The sequence below is a fragment of the Hetaerina americana genome, unplaced genomic scaffold (assembly GCF_022747635.1).
Source record: "Hetaerina americana unplaced genomic scaffold, ioHetAmer1.1.p SCAF_121, whole genome shotgun sequence".
Classification (NCBI taxonomy): domain Eukaryota; kingdom Metazoa; phylum Arthropoda; class Insecta; order Odonata; family Calopterygidae; genus Hetaerina; species Hetaerina americana.
Genome location: NW_027286304.1, coordinates 569,386 through 590,856, shown reverse-complemented (window position 1 = coordinate 590,856; position 21,471 = coordinate 569,386). Strand labels below are relative to the sequence as shown.

Sequence of the window (21,471 nt, the reverse complement as noted above, 5' to 3'; positions counted from 1 at the left end):
ACTTGACGATCAAATCACTTTTTGCATCCTTGTAAGCAGCTCTTTATTAATACCGGCATCGTACCTTTCTCCCAACGCATCATGAAGCCAACTTTACGACCCCTTCTCCGATATAATATATCAATCCTGCCATTTAGTGGAAGTGTACAGTGAGAAGTGTATTATGGACATCAAATACGTGCATCGGAAGTGGTGCTGGGAGTTTATTGATGGCCGGAAAAACGTCCTAAGATGAGCAGCGGTCGATGGGACAGCCGAGTTTGCCATTTGGAATATCAACAACGGTAGCTCCAATGGACGAGATGGTGGAGAGAATTACCCTTCATTTAGATAAAGGAAGGCTTTAGAGAATGAAGAGGCAGTGGCTACTTCTCCGTGCTGCAGAATATTGTGTGTCGGAGGTCAATCAGACAAACAAACAAGGTGTCTCTCCTCACTAAAAGGAGTGTGTTTGCATATCATGACATTGCACGTGTCCACGTGTCTTCACATCAAACGATGACCACCCTACTCAATGAATTCGGCTGCTGGGATATCATCGACCACCCTCCTTACAGCCCGGACGTTGCCTCCCAAGCGACTACCACTCATTTCCAGAAAAAACTTTGGAGGACAAAAATTCAGGTCAGATAAGGAAGTGCAAGAAGAAGTAGTCAGTTGGGTTTGTGACATGGCAGGAGAAAGGTCCGATGCTGCTATTAAAAAGCTGGTTACAAGGATGCAAAAAGTGATTGATCATCAAGACGACTATGTAGGAAAATAGCTAAATGCTCAACCTATACACAAAGGTGTAAACAAAGTTAAGAGAATAAGTTTGATTTTTCATGAAGAACAAAAATAGGAGACCTTATTTTTAAAATCGCCCTTGTACAATGTCACAAGCATTCATAGTTGGGCATAATACGCCAGAGTCCTCAAGGTTAAAGAGCCAACTTTAAATATTTAAACTGTTTTTAACTTTGACAAATTCCAAGAAACTGCAGGATGTCATTGTATCGACATTGAATGTACGGTATTTCATCACAACATCTTGTTCCTTTAAAAAGGCCTACAAATTTCAGAGTTTAAGAGGATGCTTTGATAGTTTAACTGACTAAAGCACCCAGTAGGACATCAAGAGGGATCTGGTTAAAAATTGCAGTCAAGGGAAATGATTTCTACCAACTGAAATTGTTGCTTTAACAATACAAAGTTTGGATGAAAGGCTTTAGAAAAGCAAGAAATAATTAGCTCTACAGCCTCTCAATTTAATAAGAATCGGGAAAGAAAACTCCAATGGCCATAATAATTAGTCACAACTCTCTCGTCAGACCAATTTTTGTGTTGGTTTAACGGGAAGCACATCAGGGACCAACAACACAACCAGAATACCCTCTGTGGTGGTTTACGGGAAATTAATCCGCACAAGGGACCAACACACAGCCTGACTGGAATCGTTCAAGAGGCTGTGAGACCCTGTTAAAGAATTTCAGATGGAGATTGAACCCTTCACGAGGCTGTAGAGAAGACCCTGTTAAAGATTCCAGGATATTCTCAAGCACAACCACTTTATCTTAGACCCATCACACACACAAGCACTCAAGAAACATACACTCACACATTCAAAAAGGCCCTTCTGGGAGTATCTGGACATAGGTAAAGAGTCCAACCAAAGATATGCATCAAACACTCGTGTTTCGGCCACAACGTGGCCCTTTTCAGTGAACCAAAGGGAAAACACCTCCAACACAAGGTTGAAAGTAGAGACAGAGGATATTCTGGAGGAGGGATTGTGGTTGGTCCCTGATGTGGTTCCCATTAAACCAACACAACAATTGGTCTAACGAGAGATTTGCAACTAATTATTACAGCCATTGGAGTTTTCTTTCCCTCATTCTTATTTGCTTCGGGAAAGGTTTTCTGGATATTTAGAATTAATTCCCTGGATATTGCTCAGGCAAATCCTTCTCAGAGTACTTTGAATCCGTTATGTTGAGTAAACATGGCAGAAACATGGAATAAATCTATTTTACTGATATTATTCATGATAATTATTAAACAAGTCAAACAATATAAAAAAATAACGCAGCATTACCAAACAAAAACGTATTAGAAGTCACAATTTGGTAGATTCAGATTTGTGACTGCAGTGAACAGTAGAAATTTATGCAAGACAAATTTACCTCTACCGACGGAGGATTGACAGCTTCCCGTTTGACTGGCAAAATGCTGTAGTCAATGTACCTCTCACCAACAAGTTCCATGGTTGGCTCATCGTCAACCAAATCTATTTCTTCCATCTTGATTGAGGCCTTCAAACAAAGAAGTAAAGAGCCTTTAACGGGAAAACTACTTCCAAGGCAGCTTTTGAAATAATACAGGTACACATTTAGATTTTGGAAGAAATCGATATATACTACCTTGATCAAAAAGTTCCCGGAATAACCACCGTGTGGCGCTCCCATCGTTCCGATTTGAGTTCTGTTTTTTTTGTTAAATTGGTACATCTGTTGTTGATATTCCCTTTAAATCTTAGTGTCATAACTTGACATTTGCAAAAGTTACGTAGCCAAGAGTACATCTATCTCTGTGTGTGTTGGCGATTTTTTACAATTTCAGAAATGGATTTAAATTTGCAACAACGAACTTGTATTAAATTTTGCGTAAAAAACGGATTTAGTGGCGCACGGACGTTGGAAATGTTGGAAAAGTGTTTCGGCAACGATTCTCTAAAAAAAACGGTCGTTTACCAGTGGCAAGAGCGGTTCAGAAGTGGTCGCGAGTCAATCGAAGATGATGAACGCAGTGGCAGACCATCGACATCGAAAGTCGGTAAAAAATTGATAAAGTAAAAGAAATGTTGGTCAATAACCGCAAATTAACCATCAGAGAAATAGCGGAGGACTTGAACATTGCCTATGGATCCGCCCAAGACATTGTGGTCAATGATTTGGGTTTCCGTCGTGTAGCAGCAAAGTTGATGCCAAAAGACCTCAATTTCATGCAAAAAAGAGACCGTGTTGGCGTCGCAAAAGACATGATTTGCGAGGCTGAATCCGATCCCACATTCATCAAAAGGATCATTACTGGAGACGAGACGTGGGTTTATGAGTACGACACGCAATCCAGACATCAGGCAAGTGAATGGCGTTCACCAAATGAGCCGAGACCAAAAAAACCACGTCGTTTTCAGTCAAAATAGAAGGCAATGCTGACGGTTTTCATGGATTACTACGGTGTAGTGCATCATGAATTTTTGCCAGAAGGCCAGACAGTAAACAAAGAGTATTATTTGGGCGTTATGAGACGTTTGCGTGAAGCAATTCGCCGAAAGAGACCAGAAATGTGGGCAGAAAACTCGTGGATTTTGCACCATGATAACGCACCGTCGCACAGTGCTATCATTATTCGTAATTTTTTGACGAAAAATGCAACAAATACCATCCAACAGCCACCGAATTCACCTGATTTGGCTCCCTGTGACTTCTTTCTGTTCAATCGAGTTAAAAAACCATTACGGGGAACGCGTTTTAGCAGCCGAGAGGAAGTAATGGAAAAATCGCAGGAAGCACTGATGGACATACCGAAAACCGAATATAAAAAATGTTTCGAGGATTGGATCAAGCGCTGGCATAAGTGTGTTGCAGTCGATGGGGATTTCTTTGAAGGGGACAATATAGATTTAGATGAATAAACTTGTATTTTTAATTTTCTGAATAAATTCCGGGAAATTTTTGATCTAGGTAGTATATATATATCACATACAACTGATACACCCATCATTACTGAAGACAAACACAGTTCTACAAAAAAGATACATACAGGGTCGCACCCAAATGTGGTTTTCTCTTTCTCACAAGTTGTTTAAAGAGGGTAGGGAGCTCGTTGAAGACGACCATCGCTCCGGACGGCCATCGACGGCAAGAACCGACATGAATGTGGACAGAGTGAAGACACTGCTGAACACAGACCGACGCTTAACCAGTGAAGAAATTGCAGACCAGTTGGGTCTGTCTGCATCCAACGTCCAACGTATTATTTCACAGGATTTGGCCATGCGCAAGGTGTGCGCCAAGATGGTGCCGAAAATTCTACCATGGCGCGCTCGTCGTCAGACAGCTCCTGGCCAAATACGGCATTGCCACGTTGCCGCACCCGCCCTATTCTCCCGATCTGGCACCACCGGACCTCTTCTTCTTCTCCCTGATGAAAAGACAGCTCAAGGGATGACGTTTTGACTCGATAAAGGCTGTTCAAGAGGCTTTGACGAGGGTCATCAACGGCATTCCCAAAGAAAATTTCCAGCTGGCGTACGGGGAATGGGAGCAATGTTATACTAAGTGTGTAGTAGCTCAAGGAGCATACTTTGAAGATTATTAAGTCGATTTAAGTATATCGTAAATAAAATTCTTGTAAAAAAATCAGTCCTACCACTTTTGGGTGTTACCCTGTATTTGCTTGGCACCTAGCCATTTTTAAACATTTATTATGGCATCCAATTATATATATATACATATATATATATATATATATATATATATATATATATATATATATATATATATATATATATATATATATATATATATATATACACATATATATGTGTATATATATATATATATATATATATATATATATATATATATATATATATATATATATATATTCTATATCTTCAGAGGAAGACGGATTGTTTCCATCGAAATATCAAGAAATAACGTGTGAGTGTTCTTCTTTTTTTGTGTTTCTATATTGTGTGTTACTGTGTATTGTACTATTCGGCACTTCCGTGTTACGTCTACAAAAGCATATATATATATATATATATATATATATATATATATATATATATATATATATATATATATATATATATATATATATATAATTGCATAATACTACAATCACTTGTTATGAAAACATATTTCCTAAAGTTTTGGCATTAAAACTCATTGAATACAAGAATTGCATTGCATGGACTCTCCTGGGAACAAGAACAAGACAATAAAACTATCATTACCAAATCGGTCATCACTTCATGGTCATTGTCGTTGACCTCCTCAGGGGGTTCGTTGCAGGGCTGTGGGTCCTCAATATTAATTTCCTCACAATTTTGATTCTCATTATTATTGCTGGAGACATTGAAGTCGTCCGTACTGCTTGACGGCATGCAATCATTGTCATCAAAGTACGGTTCGGAACAGACACGTCTCACCTCCTACGGTTGGTGGGAGAAAACAAAATAAAACATTCATCATTGCATAATAATATAATACGAGGGAGGACCCAAAAGTAACGGAAACTGGACTGTGGGGGGGGAGCAAGAGTAAGGGAAGGCTTTGTTGGGCCGGTCGTATGTCAGGTGCTACATGTCAACATTGCGAGTTTAAACAGCATGACTTAAAGAAGTGACTGGAAGTAACATTCTCCCCTCAACACACATGCTTAGGTTTGAGGTCATTACATTATTCATCCGGTGTAGTATTTTTTAGAAGGGGATGAAGTATGGAGACGTGTTATGGTAATACAAGCAGAATGAGCTCCTAAAGCACTTGGTCGGGTGGCATGTGGAAATAACATTCCTCCCTCAACATGCATGCTTTTGAGGTTTGAGGTCATCATATCCTTCCAGTGTAGTATTTTGAGAAGAGGATGAAGTATGGGGACATGTTATGGTAATACAAACAGAATGAGCTCCAGAAGCACTCCTTTGTCTGGTGGCATGTGGAAGTAACATTCCCCCCTTAACACAGACGCACAGATTTGAGGTCTTTACATTATACATCCAGTGAAGTATTTTGAGAAGAGGATGAAGTATGGGGACATGTTATGGTAATACAAACAGAATGAGCTCCAGAAGCACTCCTTTGTCTGGTGGCACGTGGAAGTAACATTCCCCCCTCAACACAGACGCACAGATTTGAGGTCTTTACATTATACATCCAGTGAAGTATTTTGAGAAGAGGATGAAGTATGGGGACATGTTATGGTAATACGAACAGAATGAGCTCCAGAAGCACTCCTTTGTCTGGTGGCATGTGGAAGTAACATTCCCCCTTAACACACATGGGCAGGTTTAAGGTAATTACATCAATTCAGTGTAATATTTTGAGAAGCAGATAAAGTATGGAGATGTGTTCTGGTAATACAAACAAAATGACTTTCAGAAGCACTTCTGGTCTGGCGGCATGTGGAAGTAACATACCCCCAACTCAACACCCATGCTTAGGTTTGAGGTCATTACATTATTCATCCAGTGTAGTTTTTTGTAGAAGCAGATGAAGAATAGAGACATGTTCTGGTAATACAAACAAAATGACCTCCAGAAGCACTCCTTGTCTGGTGGCATGTGGAAGTAACATTCCCCCAACTCAACACTCATTGAGGTTTGAGGTCATTCTGTTTGTATTACGAGAACATGTCTCCATTCTAGATCTGCTTCTACAAAATACTACACTGGATGAATAATGTAATGACCTCAAACCTAAGCATGGGTGTTGAGTTGGGGGTATGTTACTTCCACATGCCGCCAGACCAGAAGTGCTTCTGAAAGTCATTTTGTTTGTATTACAAGAACACATCTCCATACTTTATCTGCTTCTCAAAACATTACACTGAATTGATGTAATTACCTTAAACCTGCCCATGTGTGTTAAGGGGGAATGTTACTTCCACATGCCACCAGATCAGGAGTTCTTCCAAAGGTCATTTTGTTTGTGGGGTACAGGCATGTGTTTGAATTATCTTTTGGTCTATCCTTGTATAAGTAAGAGCACAGGGAATATTAAACAAAACCAAATTCAGACTATAATTGGCAAGGCTCACCTTTGGTGAAACAGCTGTACTGCAGGATGGCAAAGGTAGACTCGTCATTACATTTCTAACAACACCATTTTTCTGTCGCTTTTCTTTGCCTCTTATCTTTGCTCCAGAATATTTATTCTTTTTAGAATTAATCTGCAGTTCAAAAATACCAGTATTAGAAGCCATTAGGTGATGAATCCATCTAGCTTACATTCTACACATTCAAAAACACAATTAATATATGCTATTACAAATATACCTCAGCGACTAGATATTAAGCCAAAACAAACAAATGCAACAATCTCTGTTGTACAGTGATTATTATACTAAAGGTGGTCATACATTGGTATATACATGATTAAAAATTACACTAAATGAATTCAATGCCATTTCCTGAGCTTATTGTGCATTATATTCATGGCCTATGTAATAAATGCGTAAACTGATGCAAACTTGTGGCTTATGAAAATATTTTATCTTAACATTTGGATGGCTCGGTTGTTGTCTTCATATATATATATATATATATATATATATATATATATATATATATATATATATATATATATATATATATATATATATATATATATATATATATATATATATATATATATATATATATATATATATATATATATATATATATATATATATATATATAATGGGCTGACACAATATAACACAAATAGAAAAGAATAGACACATTTAAAAGAACACTCACACGGTAAATTGTTCGAGCTTTCGGCCTTCTCAGAGGCCTTCTTCAAGAGAGACAGTCGCAGAGACAGAGAGCAGTCTCTCTTGAAGAAGGTCTCTGAGAGGGCCGAAAGCTCGAATAATTTACCGTGTGAGTGTTCTTTTAAATGTGTCTATTCTTTTCTATTTGTGTTATATTGTGTCAGCCCATTATTGTGCCGCTCGTGTGAGTTTTTCCGTACAATCGTTATATATATATATATATATATATATATATATATATACACACATGTATACACACATGTATGTATATATGTACACGCATGTATACACACACATATATATATATATATATATATATATATATATATATATATATATATATATATATATATATATATATATATATATATATATATATATATACACATATATATATATACATATATATACATATACATATATATATATATATATATATATATATATACACACATATATATATATACATATATATATATATATACATATATATATATATACATCTACATATATCTATATATACATATATATATGTATATATATATACATATATATATATATATATATTTATATAATATTTTCAAAATGGAATGCTCTTTGGCAATGCACAAACATAAAAACAGATGTAGATTTTTAGACTTATTATATATATGGCTTGGCTGTTTATAACAGTTTACAACAAAACAAAATTAAATATCTACACAACCTTTTAGGATTAAAAAATGGAATATTAATATTAATTTATAAATCTTTAATATATTTTTCCAACACCAAACCTAATTTAATTCTCTTTAAATCATTTATGAGTAAACTACTTGGCAGGAATGTAGTACAGGGAGTTATTATATAGAGATAGATTTAAGAGTATAAATACTTACAACATGTGCAACAACTTCACAGTCGGCCGTATCATTCCAGTCTGAAGAAAACTTTTCCGTTGAGACGTCATCACTTTCTTTGTTACCCATAGAGATGTCATCCTGCTTTGTAATCCATGCGTTTAGAGAGAAGTCGTTATCAGATATAAATACATTTCTTTCATACCCTGATTCACAAACTTAATTCCATTCAATTTTGTAATATAAGGAGGTGTGGAAATTGGAAAATGTTGTGAAAAATCTCAAACTCATCGTTATCTGTGATAACTAATGCATTGTTCAACAAATAGCTTTTTTTACTATGCCAAAAATTGGCATAAACATAAAAACATAAAGCTCCTGCGATTAATAAATAAATTATCCAATGTATTTCATTTTTTAGCAGTAAATTTGAGTTTATTTTTTAACCAAACAAAAAGAAAATTATTCCACACTTCTCAGACATTATTATAATAATTGTTAAACTATACAATACAACATATTTTACAAAAATATTCAAACAAAACCAATAAACAATAATGGAAGACAAAAAATTTTGCAATTAAAATTGAAATATCCAAAAAAAATACCATTGTTATTTTAAAAACAGCTCCATATTTAAAAAATAAATTTATTATTTAAGTTTAAAAAATCATATATTGTCTTTGAAATTGTAATTTCCTTTATATTTCAAGGCATTAGCTAGAGATAATAATGTGGCTAACCAAGATTTTTCTATATTTACCAATATAGTAAGTTCTCTATTTCCTGGAAAACATTTATCAAGGCATTCAGTTGGCTTTTTTTTAATTGAACTTATGAGTTTTTTAAATGAAAAAATATCCTTACCATCAAATATTGACAGTAATAAAATCAAAAACTTCCCTATCCTCTCAAATATTTCAAAATATTATTCCAAATACAGAGAATTCTCAAGCAAAATCGTCAATTAATGGATTTTTTTAAACTTTGACTAAATAAATTTATAAAATACCAAAGTTTTGTTGATATGGTTGAACTATAGCACAAAGCACATTAAAAATAGAAGAAACACAATGAATAATAAGCTGTCAACAACATAAAATTAGCATATTATACAGTAGAATCATCACATAATGCACAGCAAATATGTAATTTAGTAGACAGTACTGTAAAATATACAGGAATATATTAAATTATTATTATTGCACTTGATTATATTAAAAATAAAATATGTAGTGCATTAAAAATAGTGTAATGGTTAGCAGAAATATAGGGTTGAGTACAGAAGACACAAGCAGCAGATAAAAAATATAGCTTCTAAAACAATTAAAAATAGGGTATAACAGATGTAAATGTTAAAGATAATAATTGTAATACTAGATTCATTTTGAAAAATGTTACAACCATGTAAAGTGTCATCAAATCTAAATATTATTTAACATATAAACATGAGTTCTTAAATGTTATGAAGATTTTCACAGAAGAATTCATCTGATAAGTAAAGTTGTGTTAGCAAGTAAACCTATTCTTTAACCTCAGCATACTGTCTGATTTCAACTGATTAGACAGATAGTTATAAAGTTGCATATTAATTTTATAAAACATGTTGTTCAATGATGAATTTCTACAATAAGTATCAATATTTAGACTCACTTTACTCTTTTGTGGTATAGTTATGGATGTAAGATCTTAATTTGTAAGTTCCTAGATTAACTTTTGCATGAATCAGAGCCTTAAAGATATATTAACAAGATAGATTAAGTATTTACAAAGATAAATCAAAGATTAAGTTAAAGATAGAGATATAAATTTAAGATAAGTTAAAGATTCAAATTTTAAAATATATATTATGTCATAAGTTGAAATATATTAAACAATACAGAAGAATTGAAGTAAAGTCTAATATGTTATAGAATGGAGTAGAAACATTATAAATAAGAGTAGGTGTACATTAACTAATATGGTAAACATTCAGCAAGTGGCACAAAAGTTATCAGAAGCATATAATAGAGCAGAAATACAATAAGGAATGTAATCAAAATATAATATGACATTATAAAATTATCACATAACAAATTACTGCTTGATAAAATAATATTTTTCCCCAGATAGACAGCTGGACTAATGTGATGTTACTGGCTGGGTTTCAGGCATGAATTGAAATGCATTTGAATTAAGTTTAAAATAAAGGCCTTTTTATATACTAGTATAAAGAGGTAGTAACTTTGTACATATTCAAATTAATGAAATAACGACTCTATTAATAAAAAAGGTAATTCTCATACAAAGTTACTTTAAGAAACAAAAATGAATGCATATTAATTGCAATATGGTTTTATACGCAACATAATTTGATCGTTATTCCATAATATGTAATTATACATTGCAAGGCATTAATAACATTATTTGAAACTTAATTTCAATGGTCAACTGCGCACATGGGAAAATTATTTTTCCAAAATAATTAGAAGACACTTTTGGGCATGACAATTTTTACTTAAGGTATAACTTCATCAGATCTATTTTAATCTACTCATTGTACTTTTACCCTACTAACGCTAAAGATTTGCAAGCCCTTAAACTTCTCAAAAGCAAATAAATAAACTGAAAAAACTGGACTAAGCCCAAAGAAAGGCTGCCAATAGATGTGAGCTGGAGAAGAAGCATAGGAGGATGTACAGTGTGATTGAAATATTCAAAAATACTCGGCTGGGAACCTTTACAAAGTAGATGACAAATAAACAGGCTTTGAGGAATGTTTCACATTCTGAAGGGAAGAGAAAGCATGGGAAGAAGAACTAAGGAAATAGAGGTGGGAAATTCTAATTTTAAAAGGGAGGAATGATCATGAATTCAAGTTTAAATGCAGAGCAGAAAGAATGACTAAAACAAAAACTTTCATTTCTCAATAAAACAATTTTTCATCAAACAGTGTACCTTAAGAACTATTCCAGTTCTTTCCTTAACAGAGTATTTACTTTTAAGACAAGATGTAAGCAATTTATGTACTGATTTGATTGATGGGTTGTATAAAATTGTATGCAAGGGCTTAACTTTAGGTTTTTTAAATTGTTTATTGGGAAAATGATGTTGATTAGATGGGAATTTTCCTTTTTTCTTACAGATTTCTGTTTGTTTATTTGATATGATTGATTGGATTTGAGATGTCATGTTATTTTTCCACAGCAAGTTTGATTATGATACTTGAGACTGATGTACCATCTGACATTGCCTATCTGCAAATGTGCATTTTAATAATAATAATAAATAATGTCTAAATCAACAGAGATTTATTCATTTATCAGATTGAAATTATAATCATTCATTAATAGCGATGGCTTAGGGACTACATCTACATAATACCCCGCAAGCTGCCGCAAGGGTGTGTGGCAGGGGGTGTTAGGTCATCAACCGTAAAAAAGAACAATACCACATGCAAAACAACAACATGGAAAACTACACCCACAGCAGTGCATACACTCATGCAAAAATCCTTTCATCCAACACTCATGCAAATATATATACCGCAAACCAACAAAAAACTGTACCCCAGGATGCAGCACGAAAGCTATCTAACAACACGCAAGCCAGGACACAACAAGCATGAATGCAAAACTCCACCACAACATGAACATGCAACACAAAACTCTCTCCCCCCTAAGGAGACTGTAAAAGGCAGGGAATGAGACCCAACGTTGCCGGTAGCAGGAAATTCCCACCACGGAGAGGGGTGAGAGATTGAAAGAGAGACTTAAAAACATATGAACAGAACACTAATGAGGTATTGAGGTCATTCCAACAACATGCAAGCCAGGACACAACAAGCATGAATGCAAAACTCCACCACAACATGAACATGCACCACAATACTCTCTATCCCCCTGAGGAGACTGTAAAAGGCAGGGAATGCGACCCAATGTTGCAGGTAGCAGGAATTTCCCCCAGGGAATCGAAAGAGGGATGAGGGATTGAAAGGAAGACTTAAAAACACGTGAACAGAACACTAATGAGGTCATTTGAAAAGAATAACTAGAAGAAGACTAAGGTGAAGACAGTGCTATATTCTATTGAAAGTGTAAGTAATTAATTGACACACACCTCACCCTTAAAACTAGTCGAAAACTCAAGAAAGATTGATTTTGCCCTCACACAATCTTTCTTAAATAGAAAGAAGTCCTTAAGTTTCTGGACACATCTTTTGCACACTGTCGGAGGAAGACAATCATCCTTTGACACCTAGAAAAAAAACAAGGATCCAATTTAAATATCAAAATATTCCTTGATCCAACGTGGAGATTTAAAATATGACTTCACATACTAGATTACAAATATTATCCTAATCTATTTGAAAATGTATGCAATCCTTAATATTAATCCAATCTAATATAATTACTAGTGGTTATAACTGATACTTGTGAGTGTAAAATTATAGCCTCTGAAAACAACTGTTAAAGATAAAAATATATTGAAAAATCTTTTGCAAAAATGTTTCTTTTGGAGTACAATGAGAGGGAAATGTGGATTGAGAGAAGAATGAAATATGTGAGACATACAAACAAGGAAATCAACATAGAATTTAAATATTTATAGATATATACGTACATATGTGTATATGTATAAGATTATATTTCTAAAAGATTATACACATAAGTTTATATATATATATATATATGTATATTCATATGACTGTATACATATACGAGGGTCATCCGGAAAGTAGTACCCGTTCGTGCCGCATGAAGTGCTGACGACGCGAGTAGCCGCTGGACGAGGTCAGATAGCTTCAGTGGCTTGTCTGCCTTCTCTGAGCCAAGTTGCGTGACGCTAGCATTGCCTGTGTTGTTTCTGTGATTGTTTACAATGTTTAAAAAAATTGAGAACGCCGCCAGTTGTGAAGTGAGGGCAGTGATTAAATTCCTCAATGCAAGAAACGTTCGCCCATGTGATATTCATCGCCAATTAAAGGAGGTGTATGGAGACAATGTAATGGACGAGTCGTCTGTTCGGCGGTGGTGTCGCAACTTCAACATGGGGAGGGGGAACACACACGACGATGAGCGTTTGGGGAGACCGTCTGTCATTACAGACCAACTGGTGAGCTCAGTTGACGAATTCGTGAGGAACGATCGGCGCGTCACAATTGATGACATCTGTGAGCATTTTCCCAATGTTTCTCGAACAATTGTTCATGAAATTGTTAAACACCATCTGCATTATGCAAAAATTTGTGCAAGATGGGTCCCTCGCGTATCTCAATGAGCTGGCGGCGAAGGACTATGCAGCAGGAATACAGAAACTTGTCACACGTTATGACAAATGCCTTAATTTGCTTGGAGATTATGTTGAGAAGTAGTTTAAAGTATCCTCTTTCAAATAAAATTTTTTATGTTTGTTAATATTTACTTTTGTGTCTTTATTTCACGAACGGGTACTACTTTCCGGATGACCCTCGTGTGTGTGTGTGTGTGTGTATATATATATATTCAGGTCTTACTTGAAGAGGGCATCAGAGCAGGCTGAAAGCTCAAACAATCTATATATGTGTGTGTGTATACATATATATATATATATATATATATATATATATATATATATATATACACACACACACACACATACATACATACATGTATATATATATATATATATACACACACACATACATACATACATGTATATATATATATACACACATATACATATAAATAAATTATTAATGCAGTACACTCATACACACACACATATATATTATATATATATATATATACACAAATCTACTTATGGGTGTGTATATATATATATATATATGTATATACATATATATGTGTGTGTATATATATATATACACACACACATTTTTATACATTTTTCTACTTATGGGTATATATATATATAGATATATATATATATATATATATATATATATATATATATATATAAACCATAAACACAGTAATCAACCCGAAAGGTCGGTTTAGTGGGTGATGGCAGAGATCACCCAGTACTAAGCCCTATACGGCGTGTGAAAATTCACACATCAGGGTAGGGGGGCCAGTTCCTTTCCCTGTGCTGGTTATGGTTTCCCAGGAAGATCTGGTACCCGAAAAATCACTTCAGCTTGGGTGGAGCTGCAGGTGCCCAGAGTGCCTTGCCCGGGAATCGAACCTGGGACCCTCCGGTCAGCAGTCCAATACTCTACCCACTGGACTACCGCGAACCATTATATATATATATATATAAACTATTAAACAGTAAGTAACCTAAAGATCAGTTTGGTTGATGGGTGATTGTAGAGTTCAACCAGTACTATAAGCCCTATTAACGGCGTGTGAAATTCACAAATTATAAGCAGGGTATTAGTAAGGGGGGCTATCTCCTTAATACACTATGCCGGTTGTGGTTTTCCAGGAAGATCTGGTACTATCCAAATAATAATCACATAGCTTGGGTGGAGCTGAAGGTGCCCAGAGTGCCTTGCCTGGGAATCGAACACAGGACCCTCCAGTCAACAGTGCAATGCTTTACCCCATGGACTACTGCGATCCACACACACACACATATATATATATATATATATATATATATATATATATATATATATATTTTATATTCAAATCTGGACATAAATAAATGGTTGTCAGTCTATATGTATTTATGTGTACGTATGAATTTATATATAAATTTTATGTCTAATAAAGAATGTATACGACCATGGGTGAAATGGAAGAATGTACCATTAGGTCTTAATTTTGCCCAAGTAAAGACTATCTACTTATCCATCTTTATCACACTAATACCAGGTGGATGGAGTATGCTCTTCACGATATAAGGCATATCACAAAGGAGTAAATTATACTCAGACTCAACTGAGATACAAAATCTGCTACCAACAATTACATTAAATATATAACAAACACATATTAAATAGAAAAACACACAAATGTCCATTAATAACCACAGAGAATTAATATAAACTATACTGAGAGCATTGCTATAAACTAAAAATATGGACTGAAAGATCAGGAATGTTATTGAGATATTCCTCAACCAAGTAGACCATTTTGTATACATTGTAGATACATTTTTAGTCAATGTTTGAATGCAGTAGTTCTCTTAGTACCTTTATAATTTTGGGAAATTAGTTTAATCATTAATAATATAATACATAACAATAATATAATATTTTCCTAATTGATGCCACAGTACAAAGTTAATAACTAATGCTAATATTTATCATTATGTACCATCATTCCGGCCTGTAACAAATGCTATATTTCTAATATTCTCTTTCCATTTTTTAATTTTGATTATTATTTAATATTGATATTTTTCCTACACTAATTGACCTAACTAGGCATGTTAGCATACATTTTCACCACCTGAAAATGTCTTCCAAGCATTGCAAATCAAAATTCAACTTTAACTCTCAATAATTAGCATGTAACTTTATGTAATTTATATCCATTCATAAATGTTTTCTACAATTGTCAACCCACTAAATGTCTCTGCCCATATTTGTGTGAATTTCCATTAAATAAATAAATAAACATCTGATGTCCCATTTCCTGTGACCTTAACTTTAATGCCTCTGTTCCAATATTGCCATAGTGGACGTCTTGCCTTCATCCGGTCTAATGACGATGTCAGTCTGAGTTAAGGGAATATTTTCAATGCTGTTCTATATTTACAGAATTAAAAACATTATATCAATTCAAAGGAGTTGTGACCAATTTAATTCCTGGAATATATGGCTTTGAAGGTACTTTATGAGGTTTCCGAGTGATTACTCTGATGGATTTCTTTTGCATTTTAAAGATAGTTAAATGGCAATTTTGGAATCAAATTTGCAAAATGAGAAATGGTGATTTTCACATTGATAGTATATACTTATTTGAAACCTAAGCTATGATATTTGCCACAGATTTTGTTAAGCCAAGACATATATAATTCTAAAATTACTCACAGCCAGTATCATATTCCAATATATACACATAAATATTAGAAAACCTTAGCCACAAAATGTTAATCTATTGCCAGATTGTAATTTTCAACACAAAAGCAAACATTGATAAATGATAAATTCAATTCACTCACAAATGCAAAAAAACTTAAAATTTTAAATCATAAATATAACAAACATTTCATTAAAGCCTTTCAAGATGAAAACCTACTTCAGTAATAATTAAATACATATCTTAACAATTAATTTGATGTCTAATGAAATATATAAATGTAAACCCTGACAAAATGATTACTTTATGTAGTTAATGAGGTAATGTCCCTCAGAATTATAAAATTTACAAATACAAGTAACCATTATTTAACACAACATTAATATCAAAGACAGAAATGTACCAGAAATATCCTTTGAGGCATTAAAAATACTGAAAAGTGATTATCAAAATTTGGTAATGAGAATTCACCAACATTTCATCTCTTACAAGTTAAACTGGAATTAATTGATGCAACAGATGGATTGATGGTTAGATTAGGCAGAATAAAAGGGAAAAATAACCAATGAATTAAATTGCCTTGACATACAAAACTGGATGTGAATTAAACAAATACAATGCTGAACTTATTTACGGCAGGGATGATTTAAAAAAATGTTCTGATAATTACACAATATTTTCAAAGCAGAAATTATAGTTCGATAAACATATATTTATAATATTGAGCATAACCTATTTTCCTTCCCACAAATAATACTGTACTCCAAACTTATTAATACATAAGTATATATAAACACATAAAAATATCACTAAAATATTATTTCTTGATCATTTCGACAGAATTCCGCTCCGTCTTTCAATGAAGACCAAGCAGCTCCATCTTCCAATGAAAACGGAGCAGAATTCTGTCAAAATTATCAAGAAATAGCTTGTGAGTGATCTTTTTATGTGTTTCTATATTTTTTGCTGCTGTCCAATTTATTATTCAACACAATATATATCCAATTTCTGTAATATATATATATATATATATATATATATATATATATATATATATATAAACAATTTTTTTGCTCTGGGAGCAAAGTCCCTTGGAGCAGAATACATGTTAAATGAGGTTAATAATGGAGTGAAACATATTTACATAATGGACAGAATAATTATTAAACCAAGTTAAATTTTTATATTATTAATTTATAATTTATCTATAAGTTATTAATTTATAAAAATTAGAAATTTATTAAAAAGTGTTATCAAACCATTTTAACATCAGTTGAACAAAACATAGAGTACAATACACACATATATATATATAACAATAGTTATAATTACCATAGCATAAATATTTAGACTGATAGGACAGTAATAAGGTCATTTTGGTATTGTGGTAGATAGATATATGCAAACATGTTCCTGTTGAATTGGGATGTGTTCCTGGATAATTTTACTTTATTATAGGCAAAGAGTTCCATAGTTTGACAGGATGAAATACCGAATCACTTTTCATATACAGCTGTGCGGTATTTGGGAGGATGGAATGTTTTTGTAATGCAAGGTGATCTCTTTGTCATAAGTGAATTGAATATAAAATTTTCATATAAATATGAAGGGGTTTTTAATAATTCAGAACTTAAAATAATTATTATATGCCTTTTAAAGCATTCTCCTCTGCTCGAGTTTTAGCCAATTCAACATTTTGTATGGTAAGGAGTTCCACTTTCATTAGAATGTACGTTAAGGATGAATCGTACACAAGAATTTTGGAGCCTTTGAAATTAATGTAATGTGTTAATGTACTCCAAAGGCATTTCAGCCAATACCATAAATAATTTATATCGATAAAGAATATGACATATTTGTGAGTGAATTTGTCACTTACATCTTACTAAGCTCGAAAATTATATAATTAACTTAAAATACATCACCCATGACATGTTTGCAAGTGCATAATTGTCTTATTAACCACAAAAATTATGAAAAAATCAAATGATAACACAAACGGAATTTAAGTGTAAAGTTACAACCATAAATACGACGTATGAGTTGATAAAGTAGAATATATCTTCGCTAAGATGAGTGTTTGCAATATTCCAAAAGCATTATTTAAGCATAAAATGACAATTTCAATATCATATCAGCAATATTGGTCGAAGAATAAATGAGAATACTAATGTAGTCAACCCACTATGTCTATAAACACCAAAAGGTGAGGCATTTAAACAAATACAATATTGAAATTTGTTTATACTTGGATGAACAACCATTTACAATTTTTATTTCACTACATAAGCATACTCTACGTTTAAATTCAAGCTGGAGAAACAACAATTTCTAGTTATCATTATACTAAACTCTATAAATTGCAATATCCACTGATAATCCACAACATCTGTGTATAAACTATTAATTTATTTTATCCTCATTGTAGCAGTGTTTTAATTTGTAGTATTTATGGGAGGCGGCCATCAGCTGAGGTCATTTGCACCATAGGGGATGGACAGGAAAGGATGAAGAGTGGAGAGAAACCCGGCGTCGGCATAAGCCCAATATTTACGAAAAGCACAAAAGGGTCACTCAGTTTAACGTCCCATCTGACGGACGGCGTACTCACTCTAAGTGCCCTCAACAAAGCACCTCAAGTAGGGATCGGAATTTCGCTGTATATTATTCAACACCACCGGGATTTGAACCCGGGTCCTCTAGATAGCCACCGCACCATTACGATCCCTACTTGAACTTATCTAACACGTAATTTTAATCCACGAAATCAAAATGAAAATCCGTTTTCTGCCTATCTATATCAGTGAAGATCGTAACTTTTAATGTTGTCATTTAAATACGCTGAAAATACATCAATCACTTCCGTGCAAAATTGTATTACACGGTAAAAAGTCGGAAATATTGCGTAAAATATAAGAGTAAAAGTACAATTTATGAGGCTAATACTTTGTTTTAACATTCCCTGTACAGATATATATGTAATAACAAGTGCTATTATTTGAAATTAGTCACTGCACTCATTTAAATATTTACGATTTTTTTTAAAAAGTCTACGTTAGATGTTGGAGGTACAACGTAAACACTAGTATAATCTAAATATGAATTCTAAAATACGAAAAAGATCATTTAATGCATAGTATTTCAGACAAATTTCTCCTACTGGGTTAAATTTTGAAATCGGAAGTAAAAAACTAATAATTATGAATTCATTAACATTTACTATATGGATGCTTGTAGTTGCGGAAGGAATTCTATACGAGGATTTTATTTCACAACTACATCGGGGATAAATTTGTGGTTTGAATTAAACATAACGATCAACTAAATACGCAAAGCTTCGGCCTATCCGTGAAAACCGACAAACAAAAAGGAATATCTATGAATTATAATTTGAATTCACTAACAATCCATATTTATAGATGTCTTGCACATCGGAAAACATTACTCACGTTATAAAAATAGAAGTAGTATTCATAAAACACAGTAAACATCTCGTTGCGTCATGTTTTAATATCCTTAGCAAGGAAAGCTTAAAACATATTATTTGTCCTGCCTTTCCAACTTTATATCGACAAAAATACACTTCAAAAACATCACGCAAGTTCACAGTAACTACATAAAATTGCACCAAGGTTTACCAATTAAATATTCAAATGACTATTTTCAAACTAGTACTTACTCTTAGTTGAAGGGTGTTAGCAATCATCTTCCGTATCAATCTTTCGGGTTCCCTATCTCGGAAGATGTAAATTAGAAATTCCTGATGTTTTAGGCACAGCCTACATATGTAAAACTTCATGTTCCATAAATGTTTGTGCACTTGTCGAGGAATAAAGACTTGAACAAACGTCACAGAAGGTCCTCGTAAGTCTCAATGTAAGAAATGAATGCTTAGTAGCTCATGAATACTTTGTTTTCTTGTGATACATGCGTTGAGAGCAGTCGCCGCTGCTAAATAATTGTACACATTAAAAGGAGTGACTTTTTCCGCGAATCTTCTCCTTAATTAGAACTCGTTTATCTAAATGTGTAAGACGCAACACCGATGGATCAAATGCTTATAACCTTTGCTCCGAAACAATGTTGTTCGTAGAATTAAGATGAAGCCAATTGTTAGTTACATGTTACTCTTTTCGTTTCGCATTTGTTTCACTCACAGCAGTGCCAACACTAAAAATAAAACTTGTAATCATAAGAACAGAGAAATAAGTATTGAATTTTTCATCATTGCAAATTATATTTAAATATAATCCGCAAGCTACAAGTTATTCAAGAGAATCTACCGTCTGCAGTTAGGGTAACATTTTCCAATTCCTTTGCAAGTGTATTCTTTTAAGAAGGCTTACTTTAAATGAAAAAAAAATTAAAATCAAATCATGGTCGACATATTTTAATTTTACATAATCATTATAAAAAAACTGATTTCTCCGTCTTCGTGCTTGGTAAATGTTTTGGGTATGTATTTTTTCTTTAAGATTTAATTGTTATAACTGTTCATTGAGGTGAATTTGAGATCATATTCAAATATCTGTCAAAATTGAACATTACCGCTAATTTAGGTTAAGAATAACTTAACCATTTTGAAGGGATGTTTCCAGTTTATGTTGTTTGAAGTTATATTACCCGATTTTTTGTCCTAATCTTATATTAATTGTATTATTCTAATATAACTTCGCGTTAACTTGAGTTTTGAGTGATTCGGAATAGGCACAGTGGTCCAAGTTTCATATTCTTCAACTGTTGTGGGTGTTTTGAATTTTTTAAATATTAACTTTTCTCCGCGTATTTAAAATGGTATTGATTATGGTGAAGGTATAAAAGAAACATATTTTATCGCGAACCACGCAATGGTAGAAGAGTGATTCAATTTACTGACTCGTGTCAATTGGATCACCTCATCTCAATGACTCGTTCACTTGAGTGATTCATTTTTAGTGACCTGCGGGTTGTACATCATTGTTATAAGTACCTATTAACATTAAAATGTAGTGGGAATAGATAATGTTGGAATTGCCAAGGCTGCTAGACCTTTGAATTATATATTTTTCGCGCAATGTTAAAACATAACATATCCAATGGCCGCGTTTCATTTGAATCATGATTTTAATCGTTTATACGAAATATATTCCGATTTATTTACGGGTATAACCATT

General features: G+C 33.4%; 1 protein-coding gene across 1 annotated transcript; it reads right to left on the bottom strand.

The window, feature by feature from the left end:
• Window positions 1-1,437: 1,437 nt before the first annotated feature.
• On the bottom strand, window positions 1,438-20,412 carry LOC139685938 (uncharacterized). The gene is made up of 8 exons (XM_071583075.1): window positions 19,998-20,412; window positions 12,465-12,602; window positions 8,406-8,507; window positions 6,808-6,939; window positions 5,003-5,200; window positions 2,163-2,291; window positions 1,598-1,819; window positions 1,438-1,455 (listed from the first exon to the last, which is right to left on the bottom strand). The coding sequence occupies exons 1-8, from the start codon at window positions 20,115-20,117 to the stop codon at window positions 1,438-1,440; spliced, it is 1,059 nt and encodes a 352-aa protein (XP_071439176.1). The 5' UTR covers window positions 20,118-20,412.
• Window positions 20,413-21,471: the final 1,059 nt, after the last annotated feature.